The sequence below is a fragment of the Cyprinus carpio genome, chromosome B4, assembly GCF_018340385.1.
Source record: "Cyprinus carpio isolate SPL01 chromosome B4, ASM1834038v1, whole genome shotgun sequence".
NCBI lineage: Eukaryota > Metazoa > Chordata > Actinopteri > Cypriniformes > Cyprinidae > Cyprinus > Cyprinus carpio.
In genome coordinates this window covers 13,293,598-13,311,188 of record NC_056600.1, presented here as the reverse complement: position 1 = coordinate 13,311,188, position 17,591 = coordinate 13,293,598, and the positions used below count along the sequence as shown (strand labels likewise).

Genomic DNA, 17,591 nt, shown 5'->3' with positions numbered 1-17,591 from the left:
TTTGGGGTCACTAATAAGATTTATTTGTAAAGAAATATGATTTCTTATTAAAATAAGTTTTTTATAATATAATGGAAAATAACAAATAGAAAATATTACATTTTTATATATATATATATATATATATATATATATATATATATATATATATATATATATATATATATATATATGATAAAAAATATTTCTGAAGGATCATGTGACACTGAAGACTGGAGTAATACAATTTTTCCATTCCAGGGATAAATTACATTTGTCAAAATATATTAAAACAGAAAACACTATTTTTACTTGTAATAATGCTGTATTTTTTGAGTGAAAAAGTGTATATGGTATAAACTGGTAGATCAAAAATGATAATCATAAATGTGTTTTTGTATCACTAATTAAAGGGGTCCTATTATGCTTTTTACTTTTTTTTTTTTTTTTTTTTTTTTTTTTTTTTTTTTTTTCAACTTTAGTTAGTCTGTAATGTTGCCGTTTGAGCATAAAAAAGATCTGCAAAACTCAAAGTCCACTTCAGAAGGAGAGATTTTATTTAACTAGAAATCACTTTTCAAAAACTACAACGAACGACTCGTTTGGACTACAACGCATATTTTCCAGGATTTGTGACATCACAAATACAGTCGAATGGGACGAGACCTGGTTGAGCTGCACTAGATAAGGCAACGAGTGTTATCACAATGTTGGAGACATGCTAGCTTTCACAAGACAGCCGAACTTAGAGTGGTTACAATCATCCGGGTTTAAATCGCACTCAAATTGATTTGATTTTGACGCAGTATTTACACTGAAGCTTGCAGGCGGCTATGGTAAGCCGACCAGGCGCCGAGTGCTGCCAATCACTGGCTCAGCTAACCAATCACAGCACATGTCGTATTTCAGGACACAGGCCTTCATTTGATGCAGGAACTATTCGAGCCATTCATGCCAGACTCAGGAGAGAGGTGTTTTTGTTTTTTTGTTTTTTCTTCTTCTTCGAACAACCTAGTATGAGAGCCTGTTCTAGTACACCCCCAAAACTAAATCAAGACTTTGTAAAAGAGCATAATACATTTACATTTCCAATTTGGTCATTTAGCAGACGCTTTTATCCAAAGTGACTTACAAATGAGGACAATGGAAGCAATCAAAATCAACAAAAGAGAAAAGAGATAGGGCTAGTAGCAAGAGATAGTAGCAAGGGCTTTTAAATAATATAATAAATAAAAAGAAAACCACTTTAATATGACCCCTTTAAGTCAAATATGTGAGACGGATCATGTGAACTTTGTACATGTACTTCTGCTGATAATTTTATTTAAAAAAAGTGTGTGAAAAACACCCTTTCATAGGTGGACTTTAACATCATTTTATAGGATTTCCACTTTCAATGTAAATGTTTGCTTGCAGTTTATATGTGCTGTGGTAGGAAAAAGAATGAGTCACACAAGTTTGAATCATACATTTTGTTCCGTATCTGTACATTTTCTGTGGAGTGGATCTGCGTAATATGCTTGTCCCTGTGTTTGCTCTGCTCCTGACAGGAACATGGGGACTTTGGTGTTGTTTTGAGTGAAGTCTTGGCTGCCTGGAAATACTTCCTTCTGGATAAGCTCCAGCTATCCCACAACGATATCCCTCTTCCACAAAACTATGACCTCATCCGAAAAGAGTATGACTGCTTTTTGAAACGCACCAATACTGTGGACTTGATTGACGTCTTCATTATGTTCAAGGAGCTTCGGATAAATGAGGACCCTGAGGAGCCCCTAACCGCAGTGAGTGCTGCCAGTGGGCCTCAGATTTGGTTGCTCTTTCAGTCATCTTTCTCAAAGATCTTTAATCTGTGGCTTGTTCTTGGTCTTATCTCGATATCTAGATGCAACTGTTTCAGTTTCTCATTGGTGAGAAGGAGAGTTTGGAGAAAATGGATCCTTTTCCTTTGTGTCCCGCAACTCCATCTAACAAGGCAATCTGCAGTCCACAGGTAAATGATTAGCATGAGACTAGAATTGGAGGTGTTTTTTTTTTGTGTGTGTGTATGGCTCTTATTCACAAAACATTACAATGACAGCAAATGGGTTGAACACAAATATTTCAACAAAGCACTTAACACTTTTACTTTATTTACTGAATTGCATGTTTAAAAAAAACAAAAAAAAACTTTGTGAACGACACCTAATTCTTTATATATAATATAATATAACATAACATAAATAAGGTCTGGGAGATATGGCCAAAAAAAATTATATAATTATCACGATAAATGTCAAATCTTTTACTTCAAGTAAAGCCAGATTTTTGCTCCAAAGTGAAAGTTGTAGAAACCAGACCATTAATTTTCCTTAACAAAATAAATATCTAAATAGAAAAACTTATTTCTTAGTTTATGCATGTTCAGTGAGTGATATTGTTTCAAATCAAGAAACAGGTTTGGGTTGGCTGATAAAATTAATAATAATGATATCACTTTTTGTCTCTAAATGCACATTTGATAGTAGCTTGAGTTTTGTTCATTATCAAAATCAGTAACATATGTAAAAAATGTAGCAACCTCAGTTTTATATGGTTACATTTATTCTGATCAAGTTTTTTATTTATTTATTTTATTTATTTTTAATTTAAGTATTGGTCTCCCATAATAGCATACATTTAAATCATGATAAACACAGTTAAAACCACACATAGTATCTCAATACCATGGTAAAAATATAACTATATGGTTTTTAGGTAGCCTATTTGTATGAAAAAACGGTAGTTTAAAAACATTAATTATAAATGCACACATGCTACAACTTAATCACAAATACATACTACAATTATATACCATTACTCCTGTAATAAAATTCAGTGTGAAAATCCCAAACTTTTGCCACAATACCATGGTGCAGTGAGCGTTACTACAGTAAATCCATGGTAAATGATGGCGATTTGTAGATGGCTTCTGCCTTCTAGTTGCACACAGTGTTTCTCATGTTTGGCTTTAAACTAGTTTAAATCGCCGAGTCATTTGTGTTCATCGCTGAATTCAAGTGCTTCCCACTGGATCTCACAGCGCTGTTTAAACCGTTTTAAAGGTACAGTTCACCCAAAAATGAAAATGTGATGTTTATCTGCTTATCCCCATAGCATTCAAGATGTAGGTGACTTTGTTTCTGCAGTAGAACACAAATTAAGGTTTTTAACTCAAACCGTTGCAGTCTGTCAGTCATATAATGTAAGTGGATGGGAATCACTGCTTTGAGAGTCAAAAATACACACACAAACAAAACCAAATTAAACCCTGCGACTCGTGACGATACATTTGTGTAAAGACACGAAACGATCGGTCTGTGCAAGAAACTGAACAGTATTTATATCAGTTTTTTTTTACCTCTGATTCACCAAAATGTCTGAACTGTCCTGAGGGCATTTGCGTCACTCCATCACTCTATCACTCTACAAGCTTAATTAGGATTGTCAATGGTCCATTTGAGAGATAGGTGGCGGTAATGCACTTATAAGTCTGCGATTATGCTGTAAAACAAGAAGCACCACGCGCCGGCTGAAGAAGACGTGAATGCGTTCAGACATTGGGGTGAATCCGAGGTAAAAACAACGGACCGTTTATCCGCTCGGATTACTATAGCAGATACGTTTACTCGGTCACACGAGCATTAATGCACAGGTAGTTCCATGTCAGTTTAATAACTGTTCTAATTGGTGCACACAAACACATTGTGTTGCTTTCTTGACAGTGCTAAAACTTCTATATTTTAGCCTTTAGAGTACCTGAACTTTTTTTGTGCGTACCGGCACTTCTGACATGTTGCCGGTACTCAGAGTAAAAGTGTCAGGGTCTGGGTGATTATATGATCCCATATATGGTTAGAAAGGACACTATATAAATCACACTACTCAGGTGGGATCATCTCGACCAATCATGTGAATTTGAATCAGTACTTTATAATGAAAATATCTTATATTAAGTACTTCAAAACAGCACTAATGCAGAGAAAACCCAGCCGATTTCATCAGCGATTGCGGAGAGAATAGTGATTTGCGTCCAGATGTCAGTAAAATTATTATTTTCAGCGTGTATTTGGCTTAAAAGCAAGAATGTTTTATAATGAATGCTGATTATGCAGTGGTCAAAGGTTTAGCAATTCTGAATGGATCCATAGAGTAGTAAAGGCAGGCAATTTAGTGGTCTTTGGCGTCTCCCTGTGGTCCTGTTTGGTATCGCAGCTTGACTTGTGCTAATTTGTATTGAAAACTTTTTATTTAATTATTGATTGATTGTGGCACTGTACATACATTGTGAATTATTAAAAAGTATTTATTTATTTAATATAAGTAGTACTGGGGTGAGTACCGGCACTTCTTTTTTATTTGTATTTTTTTATTTCAAGCACTGCTTCTTGAGCATCAGTAAATGTTTTCACCTTTTGTAATAGTTGTGTATGAGTCACTCAGTTGTCCTCGGTATTAAAATATGGATCTCAAAATCATAGTCACTTTTGGAAAGGGTTCAAATATCCAAAAGATGCTGGAAGACCAAAGAATGTGCTGGAGATTGAAGAACAGCAGGCAGAACTGCTCAGGACCAACAAGGGACTCATGAACAACTATTACAAAATATGAAAACAGTCGTGGATCATCCAGGGAATGACACATAGTATTAAGATTCAAGGGTCATGGGGTCATTTTTATAAATTCAGTTATAATTTTGTCTTGTGGAGTATATGTAAACATCTGTTATGTGAAATAGCTTATTCAGGACAGTACTAAATAAAAAATAACATGCAATTTTCATGATCCTTCTTATTTTGTTTCAATTATTAACATTTAGCACATTCTGCAAGGGGAAGTAAACTTATGAGCACAACTGTGTATACAATATATATATATTAGTAAAATGTTTTATTTATAAAATGTATCATTAATGTTTTAATTATATTAATATAACGAATGCATGTTATTATAATTAATTATAATAGAATTAAGTGAAGGTATCCTGTATGACAGTTTAAAGCTTTTTGCACCTGGCGACAGTAACTAGGGAGGGTGAAGTTTAGCAAAGCATCTGATTCTGTTACTTTTATGTTGAGATCTTACTCTAGTATTGTTTTGCTGGCTGTCTTGTTCCCTTTTCTTTCCTGTTAAATTTCACCCCCTTGCATGTACCTCTTATTCAGAACAATGTTAATATCATATCATATTCACAATCGTGAAATGAGAACAGGATGTTTTAAAAGCACTTTGTATAGTGTGTTGAAACTGCTGCTACTCTTGCCCAGTTCTGTTCACAGCTGCTCTGCTGGGCTCTGATTTATGTGTGAGTAGATGCTGGGTTTTGCCACTGTAATACTGGGGGTGATGAAGTTTAAGAGCCTGGCCTGTTTAAGCTTAAGGGGCTGTGGAAAAAGCCTGTCCTTTATACAACATGAGTCCAAGACAGCTAACTGACTCATCAGTATTGCAGATCGGAAGAGTATGAGCCGTTCCTGTTAAAAACAAACCATTTTACCCTTTCATTTAACATTTGTTTTTAATACATTTCCAAATATTCCACTAAGGTGTTGTTCAACCTTTCCTGCAGATACAGAGAGTTGTCAGGAGAGTTTTCTGTTTTTATTTGGGCCTTCTGGTGAACTCTAAGAACGACCTGGCCCTCGCATACACCCTGGACAACCCAGATCGCTCTCTGGGTCACAGCGCCTTTACTGACCTTAGACATGCTGCCTGCGACAGCGCCTCGTCTCTCTTCCTGGTGAATTTGCAATGACATATACTTAAGATATTTGCACACATTTTTTGTTCAACTACACATCTTTTTAAATATAATGTGAATGCTAATTAATTGCTTTTTTTGTATATTCAGACAGTAACATCATTTGTCAGGGCCATACAGTTGGGAGGAAAGGGGTACGCCCCACCTGAGTCTCACCCCTTAAGGAAGCACGTAAAGGGTTTATCGGAGTTTCTTAACTTTGTTGACCAGTGTCAAGAAGTCCTGGGAGAAACCCCTAATCCCAGGTACGTATCATGCTTTTTTATTTATTTATTATTATTATTATTATTATTATTATTATTATTTTTTTTTTTATTTTTTTATTTTTATTTTTATTATTATTATTATTATTATTATTATTATTATTATTATTATAAATCTTGTATTGGAAATGCATATCCATAGTATTCCATTCTGAACACAACAAATGTCTTAAGACTGCATAGCAGCTGTAGATGTTTGCCTTGGCTGGAAATACAGAGTACTTCTAATAAAGGCCAAAAAATGTATACAAAATTCATTCAGGACTAAATTTATTAAAAGTGAATTGTATTCAATTTAGAAAGTCATTTTTTTTTCTTTGTATTTTTCTATTATTTTATTTATTTATGCACGCTTGGTCCTGCAAAAAAAGCTTGCATACCTTTAAGCATTTATTTAAGCACTCTTATAATAGTATTATGAATGAATATGATTAAAGGGATAGATATTTTACTATCATAAATTACACATCTCGTTCCAAACCCGTAAGATCTTCATTCATCTTTGGAACACAAATGAAGATGTTTTTGATGAAATCCAAGAGCTTTCTGACCCTGCATAGACAGCAACACAACTACCACATTCAAGGCCTAGAAATGTAGCAAGGACATTGTTAAATGGTTAATGTGACATCAGTGGTTCAAGCGTAATTTTATGAAGCTACAATAATACTTTTTGTGTGCCCAAAAAAAAAACAACAAATAATAATTGCTTTTATTCAACAATTTCCTCTCTTCCCTGTAAGTTGCCGGTATTCACGAGTACCACGATGCATAAAGTCACTGTGTTTGCAGTGAGATTACATTTGTTTAAGCCAAAAACGGTCACTGATATTTTTTTGCTTCTAATCATAAACACTAGAAATGGAAGGTCATTTAGAGTGCATTGCATTATGAGATACATTATTCCGTGTTATGCTACATCTTTGTTGTAAATTGCTCTTTTTGGCTGATGTTGCAGGTCAAAAACATTGGCACGCTGTATGTTGCACATACTGTATACTAACCTAAGTAGTAGTATGAGTATTATGTTATTGTGAACATAGCCAATGCTATGAATTAAAAGTCAGGACAGTCATGACCTTGCCTTGACTTCATTTCTGTCTCTCTATCATCAGTGCACAACCCGAGATGAGTGTAGAGAAGCCTTTGATTTATACAACAGATTCTGTATCACCTTGCTTTGCCCAAAGAAAATGTACTTGCTATCTGCATTTGTGGATCTGTTGGTTTCGTCCTATCTTAAAAACGGATTCTCTTTTTTTTTTTTTTTTTTTTTAACCTGCTGCCATGTATTGATGCATAATCCTCTTCTCAAAAGCAACCTTTAATGACGTCTGCACCAGTATTAATTAAATCGCCTGAATTGTTCAAGCATGTTTATCTGAGGAACATCAAAGTGTGTTGAACCGAGCAGCAAATGGCGGCCTTGTCCCTCCTTAGTTTGATAACTCTGATTAAACGTCATAACAACGAGATTTTGCCATGATAACTCGCACTTCAAAACGTCCAAGCAAATCTCCACTAGAAGTTTGGCAGCACAACACATGGAGCTGAACTGAATAGATGATTGAGTTATTCAGAAAGGACGCAAGGTCATTTCCTGCAGTGCATCATGTGCATCAACTTCATTTTTGATGGAAGTGCCTTGAACCTGCTGCATGTGGTCCTGTTCACCACCACGTCTCTTTTCTCTGATGAGAGAGCGTAAGCTCTGAGCCAAAAGGGGTCTTTCATCGGCCTGCTACCCTGCCTGTGCACTTCCCCACCCCCAGCACCTTATGGAGTACTGTATTACCACACACAAACACTCCTTTCGGGGGAATCGGGGTCTTTCGTACAGCTAACATCTGTTTTCCCAGATGATTCTGTTACTGTAATTCCCTTTTACAAAAGCAAGGTCAGGGATTCAGGGCGGCCTCTTTCCCGCTGCAGCCCAAATGTTTACATTTATTAATCTCTTCATATATTCACACATAAAGTGAGGTGGAGTACACCAATAGCACTGGTCTGGCACGAAAACTTCTTGGACCCTCCTAGGCCGCATTTTTACATGAGTTATAGAGTGGTCACATTAGATTTTAATCAAGCAAAATGGTTTCTATGCAGCGAACCTCTTTATATAACAAATAATTAATAATCATGAGTCCTGACAGTCATGGGAAACTTGGAAACACTGTATTTTTAAAATCAAGTTTTCTAGGCCTTGGGAAATTCTTTTAATAGTCAATAATAGCAATAATAATAATCTTGTAGTAGTAGGCAATTTATAGACACTGATCTAAAAACATGCATTGTGATTTGGAAACTTGCTTGCAAGCCATAGTTATTTGAGTGTGAATCATTGTCTTTAAAACCAAATCGGGTTGACAAATTGGTTTGAATGATGCATTAGTGGAAAGGTTATGAAAAAATAATGGAAATTCATTAATCAAAATGTATGGGATCACTGAATAATGTGTTCAGAATGTTAAATATACAGCAATTTCCCACAACACTGCAAACTATGAACCTTCTTGTGTTGATTTGCTAACTAAACCACCTAAATTAGAGTTTTCGTGTGTGTTCTTTTCCTAGCCAAGAAATTTCTGTAGCATTTAGATTATTATATAATATTATATTATTGTTATATTATATTATATTTTTATTATATAAAAAAACATGGATTTGCAATGTTCACAAAACGTGAGCTTAAGATAAAACTTGATGTATGTACTTGTGTACTTAATCTTATGTTTGCACGTGTATGAATGGAAGAATATTTAAAGGGACAGTTCAGCCAAAAATCATGTCATTAATTACTCACCCTTATGTCATTCCAAACCAGTAAGACCTTCGTTCAACTTCAAACACAAAAAAAGATATTTCTGATGAAATCCGGCAGCTTTCTGATCCTGCATAGACAGCAACGCAACTGACACGTTCAAGGCCCAAAAAGTTAGTAAGGATATTAAAAGGAGTTTATAATAGTCCATGTGACATCAGTGGTAAACCTCAATGTTATGAATCTACGAAAAGAAAGCCAAAATAACAAAACGACATAAAGCTCTTGGATTTCATCAACAATATCTTAATTTGTGTTCTGAAGATAAACAAAGGTCTTACTGGTTTGGAATGACATGAGGGTGAGTAATTAATGTGAGAATTTTTGGGTGAACTACCCCTTTAAAGTTTTTGACCGCACCTTTAGGGCTGCTAAAATATGAAAATGTGTGTTTTTAATTGTCTACACTTCACGGGTTTCTTCCAACAGAGAAGCTGGATCCAAGCTGGTGTCTAGTATTAGAGCTGCTCTGGTCAAAGGCCGCAGTAATGGAGACCCAGTCTACCTTGCAGCAGAGGATACGGCCAAAAGTCTCAAGGAAAGAATTGGTCAAATACACACCATGCAGACACATTCAGTGGTTGGCACGGGAATCAGTCCAGCAAGGGTAAAAATAATGGATGTACTCTATCTTCTAATATTTCTTCCAACCTCATTAGTAAGACACAAGATGTTTCTTTTTTTTAGCCCAAAGCATATGCTATTAACCACTCCACTGCCTATGGGGGACGAGAGACTGTTAAGGTTCTGATGACTCTTTTGGATGAAGAAGCACTAGCACCGCCCTGCAGGAACAAGGCGGAATTGCTCTCTGAAGATCATGCAGTTCTTAATGGCAGCTCTGGATTTTGTCTTCTTACCCTTTACAAGTGAGTTACACCGCTGGGCTGTAATGGCATTTTTATACAAAACAGTTAAATATGGTCATAGGACAAAAACAGATGCAAAAATCTAGTATTTTTTTCATTCATTTTATTAATAACTAATAATAATAATAATAATAATAAATGTAAAGCAATAATGCAGCCAGTAATAAATGTTTGTATAGAATTTTCCTGTCTATTTCCATTACAAGTGAGTTACTCCACACTGCTATATTTTTATTTATTTTGTATGTGTGTGTGTGTATATATGTATATATGTGTGTGTGTGTATATATATATTTATTTATTTATTTATTTATTTATTTATTTATTTATTTATTTATTTATATTTATTATAAAATTGCACACTATTGTCATAGGACAAAAATGGATCCTAATTTTCTTTTTTTATTAAAATGGTAAAAATATTTTCTTATATTTAATACAAATTATTGGAAAAAAATCCTGTCTGTTTTCTCAGTTTACTTACCTTTGATAGGTATGACAAAGTTAATTTGTATATATGTGTTTATTTGACTAATTAAACATTTTCAATTTATTTTCATTTGCATTTCAACGCATTTTTAATCTTTGAATATTCCACTTGTTTGCTTTCCACTTTGTGCCTATAGATCTCCAGATGCTCCCACGGGATCTTCTCCAAAGCCTTTACGGAACCGCATCTTGAGCCAACAAGAACACATCAAGTCCAAGGTAAAGAATCATGGGGGCTGTAAGCAGAGACCCCAGTCTCAAATAGCGGTCAAACCAAAATTGAATGTGACACTTGATTTTCAAAACAGACGGCAAGTAATGCACATTCACGAGTTATATCATCTGCTTCCTCTGTTTTGTAATGTGCAAATTTATACAACTGGTTTTTTATGCATGGTGCTTGTGCAGCAGGTTTCCTGTTATATAAAAACAACCACTGAGTGTAAAATTTAGTGTCATACAGTACACTCCAGACTTTAACCAATAACCTCTGGCAGTGATGCACGCTTGCACAATTAAAGCCTATCTTTTCCAGAAAACTTTTAAAATGCCCCACTGGGCTGTGAGAAGAAAGATTACATTATTATTATGTGCTAAAAATTTAGTATTATCTCTTGACCTTTATAAGAATTTTTTTTTTTTTTTACTGTTCTGTCATAAAATTCTTGAAAGATATAAATCTTTTAATATGAAACGACGGCCTGAATAGCAGATAAATGATGTCTGTCAAGAAGCTTGTTTCTGAAACCAATCTTAACTAGTCTCTGGATTGCTAACAGATTTTAAATGTGGTGATAAATGGCAGTAAATTTTTTTTTTTTTTTTTTTTTTTTTTTTTTTTTTTTTTAGTACTGGGCATCTTCACCAATTAGAAATGATGAGTGCTCTGTGAACATGTATGCTAGGCACATTTTGTTAAAAGGCTTCTTTATTTGATTGCACTAGCAGATGTCTCTTTAGACCTCCACTTTCTGGCCGCCTTCCTGTGTTAGTGAGTGGTAATGGTCCCCGGGCAGCTCACCGCTTCCTGAACTGGACAGGCGGAAGCTTTCTGCATCAATATCACTTTAAACATGCCATATCAGTGGCGTTACTCGGCTAGCAAGGGAGACTTGAAAGGTTATTGTTTCCTGTTGTCTGCAGAATGACTTTATCCAGCAGTACTCCAATAGTTTCATCACAAACTGACTTCGATTGGCACAAGGGGAGAGATCAAGAGGTTCCTCCAGCAGCAAGACTGCAGAGACAGATTATTCTGAGTGCAGTTATGTTGTAAGGTTTAATGAACTCATAATGAACATCGGTCGATACACTGAGGGCCAGTATTTTCATATAAAAGAATGGTAGTACATTTTTACATAATGTTAGTGTATTTCCTGCTAAGAATGTTCATTAAAACGCACTTAAAACAGGCCTCTGGTATTAAGATGTATATCTGGTCACCCAATCTCAAATGGATGGTCATAAGTACAGGTGTAAATGGGATAATAGGATTTTAGTAAATAGGATTTAGTATTAATAATAGAATATTATTAAAAAATAGTTTATTCTAAAAATGTTGGTGTTTTTGTTATAAAAGTATTAAAAGTAACGTTGTTTAATATTAATTTAAACCTAATGGTTTTAAAAAAAAAATCCATCCATTCTCCAATCCATTCTGGTCTATGTTAGGTTGCAGGAATCTTGAAGCCATCACAGCATCTTGGTACAGGAAATGCAGGGAAACACCCTGGATATGTATCGATAGTGGCTATTTTTATCATTATTATTCAACATTCAATAAAACACTGACATTGACAATCAGAGATCCTCCCCTGATTCAACTCATTCGATGCACATTACTACCAAGTGAATACCGTGGCCACTAATGTGTCTCAGCTCACCACTTATAATTTGATCCGATCATGTTACTACCACATTTAAATGGGGTCATAATATCACTGCTGCTGGTGCTGTGTCAGCTGGCTCAATGGGTTTGTCCCAAAACAGGTGTTATTTAAGCATGTGTAGTTTCATTGTGTGCTTCACAAACACAGACACACCCCTCATCTTATTGAGGGCATAATGATGACGTTCATATCAGAGGAAGTAGCTGGTGGACCCAGCCTGTTGCAAATTTTTTAAAAGGGCTTTCTACTGGCGTACACTCAGGGCAGCCCAACGTACCATATAAGCCTCCCATATGAAAGCACCCAGTCTGAGCGATACTGTTGTTTTAGGTGCTCTTTTGAGAAAGTGCTTTGAAGATGCTGCACTCAAACTTTGATCCCCTGCCTACATACGCCCACCGCCCCATTCTCTCTGCACTTTTGCAGTCCCACCCAACTATGCCTGCAGTATTTTTTTTTTTTTTTGCTATCCTGAATTCCACTCTCCTACTGTGGCCGGCTAGCCTAAAGGGAGAGAGCCTTGAATCCTGATAATCCCTAGCAGGGATGGATCAAAGGCACTGAAAGAGGTGGATCAGCGCTTCTCTAAGACCCTTGAGACCTTAGAGGTTCACTACGCCTGTGCGAGTTACCATTTCCTTCTTTCATGCTCCTCACGCTAGCCTCTGGACCGCAATATTTATCCCTTTTTTTTTTTTTTTTTTTTTTTTTTTTTTTTTAATTCATTCTCATAAGATTTTAGATGTGGTCATGTCCACCCAGTTATATCAGCAGAGCTCAAAAATAAGATGGCCTGATGACCTGAGGACTGTATCAGAGTGTTTCTGGACAACGTAATTTGTCCTGTTGTATCAGTGCTGTAGTGCCACTGTGCCATACATCATTTATTGATAATATTCATGTTTTACAAACTTAAAGGGACAGTTCACCCAAAAATGAAGATTGTGTCATGAATTACTCACTCTCATGTCATTCCAAACCCGTATGACCCTCATTTATCTTCGGAACACAAATGAAGATGTTTTTATATGAAATCCGAGATCTCACTGACCCTGCATAGACAGCAATGCAACTGACACATTCAAGGCCCAGAAAGGTAGTAAGGACATCATTAAAATAGTCCATGTGACATCAGGGGTTCAACCGTAATGTTATGAAGCTACGAGAATAGTTCTTGTGTACAAAGAAAACAAAAATAGTGATTTTATTCAACAATTTTTTTTTTTTTTTTCTGTTCCATGTGAAATGTTCATGAGAGTAACATGTACAGTATATGATGTTGCTGATGCAGGGTCCGTGAACATGCATCGAAGACTGACACAGATTGAACAGTGGAACCACTGATGACACATGGACTATTTTAACCAGAGTATGTGAGTGGAGTGGAGCATCAACAATTTCCCCTCCGCGCTCCGAGCATTTAATAATCACTCTATTCCGGGTTCACCATTTCCCGCTCCCGTGACACTCCTCGCTCAATGATATCAGAAGCCCCGCTCCGCCTTCGCTCCGTATCTAAAGTTTTCCAATATGTTTGTAATACTGTAGCACAGTTCTGTTCATAACGTATATTAAATAATAAAATAAATAAATTAACAAGTGGCTTATTGGAACACTATAGTATGCAAAATTTTTCCTACCACATGACAAGCTAAAAACATGGTTGTCAGCATTAAAATGTATAATTGCTGCTTTTTGTGGTGCAAATTTTGTTTGAGATGAAAATAACAGTATGTTTTTGTCAGTTATAGTTTTGATCTCTCCCCTGCGTTTCCGCGTTCGTCACTTCTGAGCGGCGCAAAGCCGACCTCATACTGTACGTCATCCGCCCGGAACTGCTTCCGTTTACAGCGCAAGCTACATTAAAGTGATTATTATGTTTTGAATATGGATATTTTTCTAAAAAAAAAAATGCATCAATTCGCTACAGAAGGCCTTTGTTTACCCCTCTGAGCTGTGAGATTTTTTTCTTTTTGTTTTTTTTTTTTACTACTTTTGGAGACAATTTTTAATAACTCATTCATGTGAAAGAAGTCATGTACACCTAGGATGACTTGAGGGTGAGTAATTTATGGGCTAATTTTTATTTTTGGCTGAACTAACCCTTTAATATATATTTTCTTTAAAGGTTGTGCGGCCAACCATCCGCTCTCAGTTTGCATGCACATACAAGGATGATGAGCTGCCCCTCAACCGGGTGTTGGAGTTTCCCAGCACCAGCCAACTTCCCACCTGTATGCACCCTGCACCCAAAAAACCCATCCCTTTATCAGTGACTGTGGAGGAAGAGCATGACCCCACTGGGATGGACATCAGTGTCAAAGGTAGTGCCTCTGCCACATTTAAAAACGCTATGCAAAAGTAGTTTTGTCACTCTTAGTCCTTGTGTATTAGTTTTGAGACCATGTAGATGCTGTTGTGTCCTTTTAAAATGTGACAAAATGAAACATTAGCTTCTATAATGCTTTTAAAATGTGTAGGTTTTCTCTTCTGAGAAACCAGAGTAAAATTTATGATGATGCCACAGGTTCATGTCCTAGCACGCCTTCTCTATAAATGTCTGAGAATGTCCCACCCACTGCAACCGATCGATAAGGAATCTGGGTTCATTAAGTAATTTTATGGGGTCTTAAGTGTTTTTTGGCTTCCTATTTTTTTTAAGAGGGGGCTCGGTTCTTAGTGTACTGAATAACCTTCATGCATGGTCTGTTTGCTGCGCACACACACGCAGAAGAGGTCCCTTTTTCTGACACCACATGGTCGGAAAGATGCCCAGGTCCACCTCCACAGCCCAGGCCTCGATCCCTGCCCAGTCTTTGCTTGGGGACTGGTACTTAAGATCAACCTTTAAACGATTCCCCATCCCATAAAACCTGGCTGCCCCCACATCTGTTGTAAAAACTCTTAAGAGCACATGTTCCTCTCCCCCAACTTGCTCAATTTTTGTGGGAATGCGGGCTTCGCTCCACCAGGTTACATGACAAATGTTAAGTTTCAGCGCTGTAAAATAAACACACAGCCTGTTAAAGTGCAGACTAATGTCAGCAATTTCATCATGACCTTTTCTACCCTTCCGTCCACAGCCCTCCCTCCTTTTTTATTCCTGTTCATTGTTTCACCTTGTTCTCAAAGTCCAATGTTTTTCTTTTGTCCCCCCTTTCTTGTTTTTCTGTGGATATGGACCCAGAGGCCACTAACTTAAGGCATGAAGGTCCTGGCCAAACTGCTCTGGGGGAACATAGTGGAAATGCTTGGATCCGAGCAGGTGGGAAGGGGACCCAGCCAGAACAGCTCAGAAGAGCAACCGGGACCTCAAAGAGAAAGCTCGCCAATAGAGAGTGCACCGAGCAAGGAAGAGAAGAGAACCAGCCCCCTCAGAAAAGACCCCCTGCCAAGGCTCCTGCTGGAGGCCTGGGGAAAAGGAACGTTAAAGCTGCAAGCAAGAAGCTTATCGCTGGTCAGGGCAAACTCACCGGCTTTTTCAGACTGTAATTTACTCACCAGTGATGCTCTGTTTTGGCAATGAAGTCAGGTTTTATTCATTAGTAGATTAAATGCATTTAGAGGGGCAGTTCACCTGAAATTGGTAATTTACTCCCACTCATGCTATTCTAAACTTTTTGTTTTTGGGTGAAATAGCCATAAAAATGCTTTTAATACGTCGTGTCCCTCTTCTCCAGATTATTACTGACGGGATGTGTGTGTATGTGTATATATTTGTGTGTGCATGTTTGCGATGTTAAGGGAAGACTATGAGTTGGCAGAGAAAGAACTCTATCATTTCATTTTAGGATTGTGTGACAGTCATGATATATGCTCTCTGTTCCCCTTGAACACGACTCGTACTTTGCAGATTTTAATAAAATTTTATTTCAGTTCTTTTTAAATCATACAAGTGTGTTTGTCATCTTTATATTTGGAGTATCTTGCAGGATCAGGGGAGAGCTGGGAAAATCATGCAGGTGCTTTTTCAGCTGCTCTGTTCTCAAGCTTGCCAACAGGGCCTGTAGACTCTCCCTATCATGCACCTCAGCACTGTGAAGAGAACAGGAAGAGCAAAACAAATTTAGCATTAAATGTAACTGGGCTAACTGCTGTTTACTCACTTGTGTATTCCCTGTTGAAATAAAGCTAAAAACAACCTAAGCTGGTTTGCTGGTCTGATTTTCCAGTTGTAGAGGGGTTCTGAACACTTTAATTGGGAGACCAGCTTGAACCAGGTAAGACCAGCATCTCGGACCATAGGCAGGGAGATGGCCTGGCCAGTCCATCCCAGGGTAAATTGTTTAAAACTGTACATATATACGTGTAATTATTCAAATTGTGAAGTAGTCCTCAAGCATATCAGGTTACTTTCATGGCTATGTAAGAATATCTACAAAGAAGATGGGGAGGAGGACGATAAGAAACTTGGCAGTGCTTACTGTCTATGTCCCTCCTGCCCACGGGAATGACATCATCTATGCTACGTCGCTCATCCCTCATGTTGAATCCATCCAGAGCATGATCCATCCCACGCGGCGGCAGCACAGGGAGGGTTCTCGAAAAGGCAAGGTTTGATTCCCTCCCAAGAGACCCTTTTATTTCTGTGTCCTGGTGGAAAAGTGAAAGGCATTTTTAGTCAGAACGCAGGACAGCCACTTGAACAGAAGCAGACCAATCTAAAACCAAAACACTGCTCCCTCTACAGGCATTTTTCCTGCTGTATGAAAGTCTGAAACCACACCTGGAGATGTTTAAGTTAATTCGAACAACACACGCCCAAGGGCAGCTTCAAGATCCCTCTCCATAACTGCTCCCAAACTACTGGAGCAAAGCTGGCGCATGGAGCCCCACATGGAAGAAATGTGTCAAATTGCGGCAAAGTTTCCCATGCCTCGCTTAGCCAATTTTCACAATATCACCGTGGGCCCTTTTATCCATAGATTCCATTTCCCCCCTTGTGACCATGTCCTTCCCATAGTCCTCTCCGACTGTTCCATTACTACACTGATAATTATAGCAATGTGAGGACAATTCAGCCTTGAATTGAGAAAGCTTTGTTTGATACCCATAGAAAGGTCATCTGATTCATACCACACCAACAAAATGGTACTGGACTGGTGCGATTTCCTGATTTAAAGTGCATGTAGATGTTGGCAAATACAATTATGGAATCTCTTACCTTAAGTAGGAGTGTAAAATAAAATAAATAAAATGCCTACTTTGTCAAGAAATTAATGTGCAAACACTTACGGCAAGTATGAAGATGCGTTTTGTCCCGTCTTCATCCACCAGTCTGCCCTCTATGATGGGGTGTCTTCTGAATGTGAGCTGCCCAGGTCCCATTTCGCTTGCATCATCTTCTACTATCGACACTAGTCTATCTTGGTCTGTACGTCCTTCGTCCATCTTAACTTTGGGCAAAGCTGTAGTCAATTCAACTAAAAGTGCAAGTGCAATGATGAATATGTAGGAAGATGCCATGATCTTGGGTGAAATGGTTGACTTAATTGCAGGAAC

General features: G+C 37.3%; 2 protein-coding genes across 4 annotated transcripts in view; one reads left to right on the top strand and one right to left on the bottom strand.

Annotated features, from left to right (window-relative positions):
• Positions 1 to 15,984, top strand: part of LOC109072411 (PARP1 binding protein) — a 17,876-nt gene extending 1,892 nt beyond the window's left edge. For 2 of the 3 annotated variants that reach the window (XM_042722049.1, XM_042722047.1), the window contains exons 3-11: positions 1,530 to 1,763; positions 1,865 to 1,972; positions 5,567 to 5,737; positions 5,849 to 6,003; positions 9,272 to 9,449; positions 9,530 to 9,711; positions 10,338 to 10,419; positions 14,218 to 14,413; positions 15,265 to 15,984. In XM_042722049.1, coding sequence (XP_042577983.1) covers positions 1,530 to 1,763; positions 1,865 to 1,972; positions 5,567 to 5,737; positions 5,849 to 6,003; positions 9,272 to 9,449; positions 9,530 to 9,711; positions 10,338 to 10,419; positions 14,218 to 14,413; positions 15,265 to 15,581 — 1,623 coding nt within the window. In that variant the 3' untranslated portion in view covers positions 15,582 to 15,984. The remainder of the gene's footprint in view (positions 1 to 1,529; positions 1,764 to 1,864; positions 1,973 to 5,566; positions 5,738 to 5,848; positions 6,004 to 9,271; positions 9,450 to 9,529; positions 9,712 to 10,337; positions 10,420 to 14,217; positions 14,414 to 15,264) is intronic. The other variant, XM_042722050.1, reaches the window with a different exon arrangement.
• pmch (pro-melanin-concentrating hormone) lies at positions 15,936 to 17,591 on the bottom strand. The gene is made up of 3 exons (XM_019093067.2): positions 17,325 to 17,591; positions 16,514 to 16,682; positions 15,936 to 16,124 (listed from the first exon to the last, which is right to left on the bottom strand). Exons 1-3 carry the CDS (start codon positions 17,553 to 17,555, stop codon positions 16,075 to 16,077), a joined length of 450 nt encoding a protein of 149 aa, XP_018948612.1. The 5' UTR covers positions 17,556 to 17,591; the 3' UTR covers positions 15,936 to 16,074.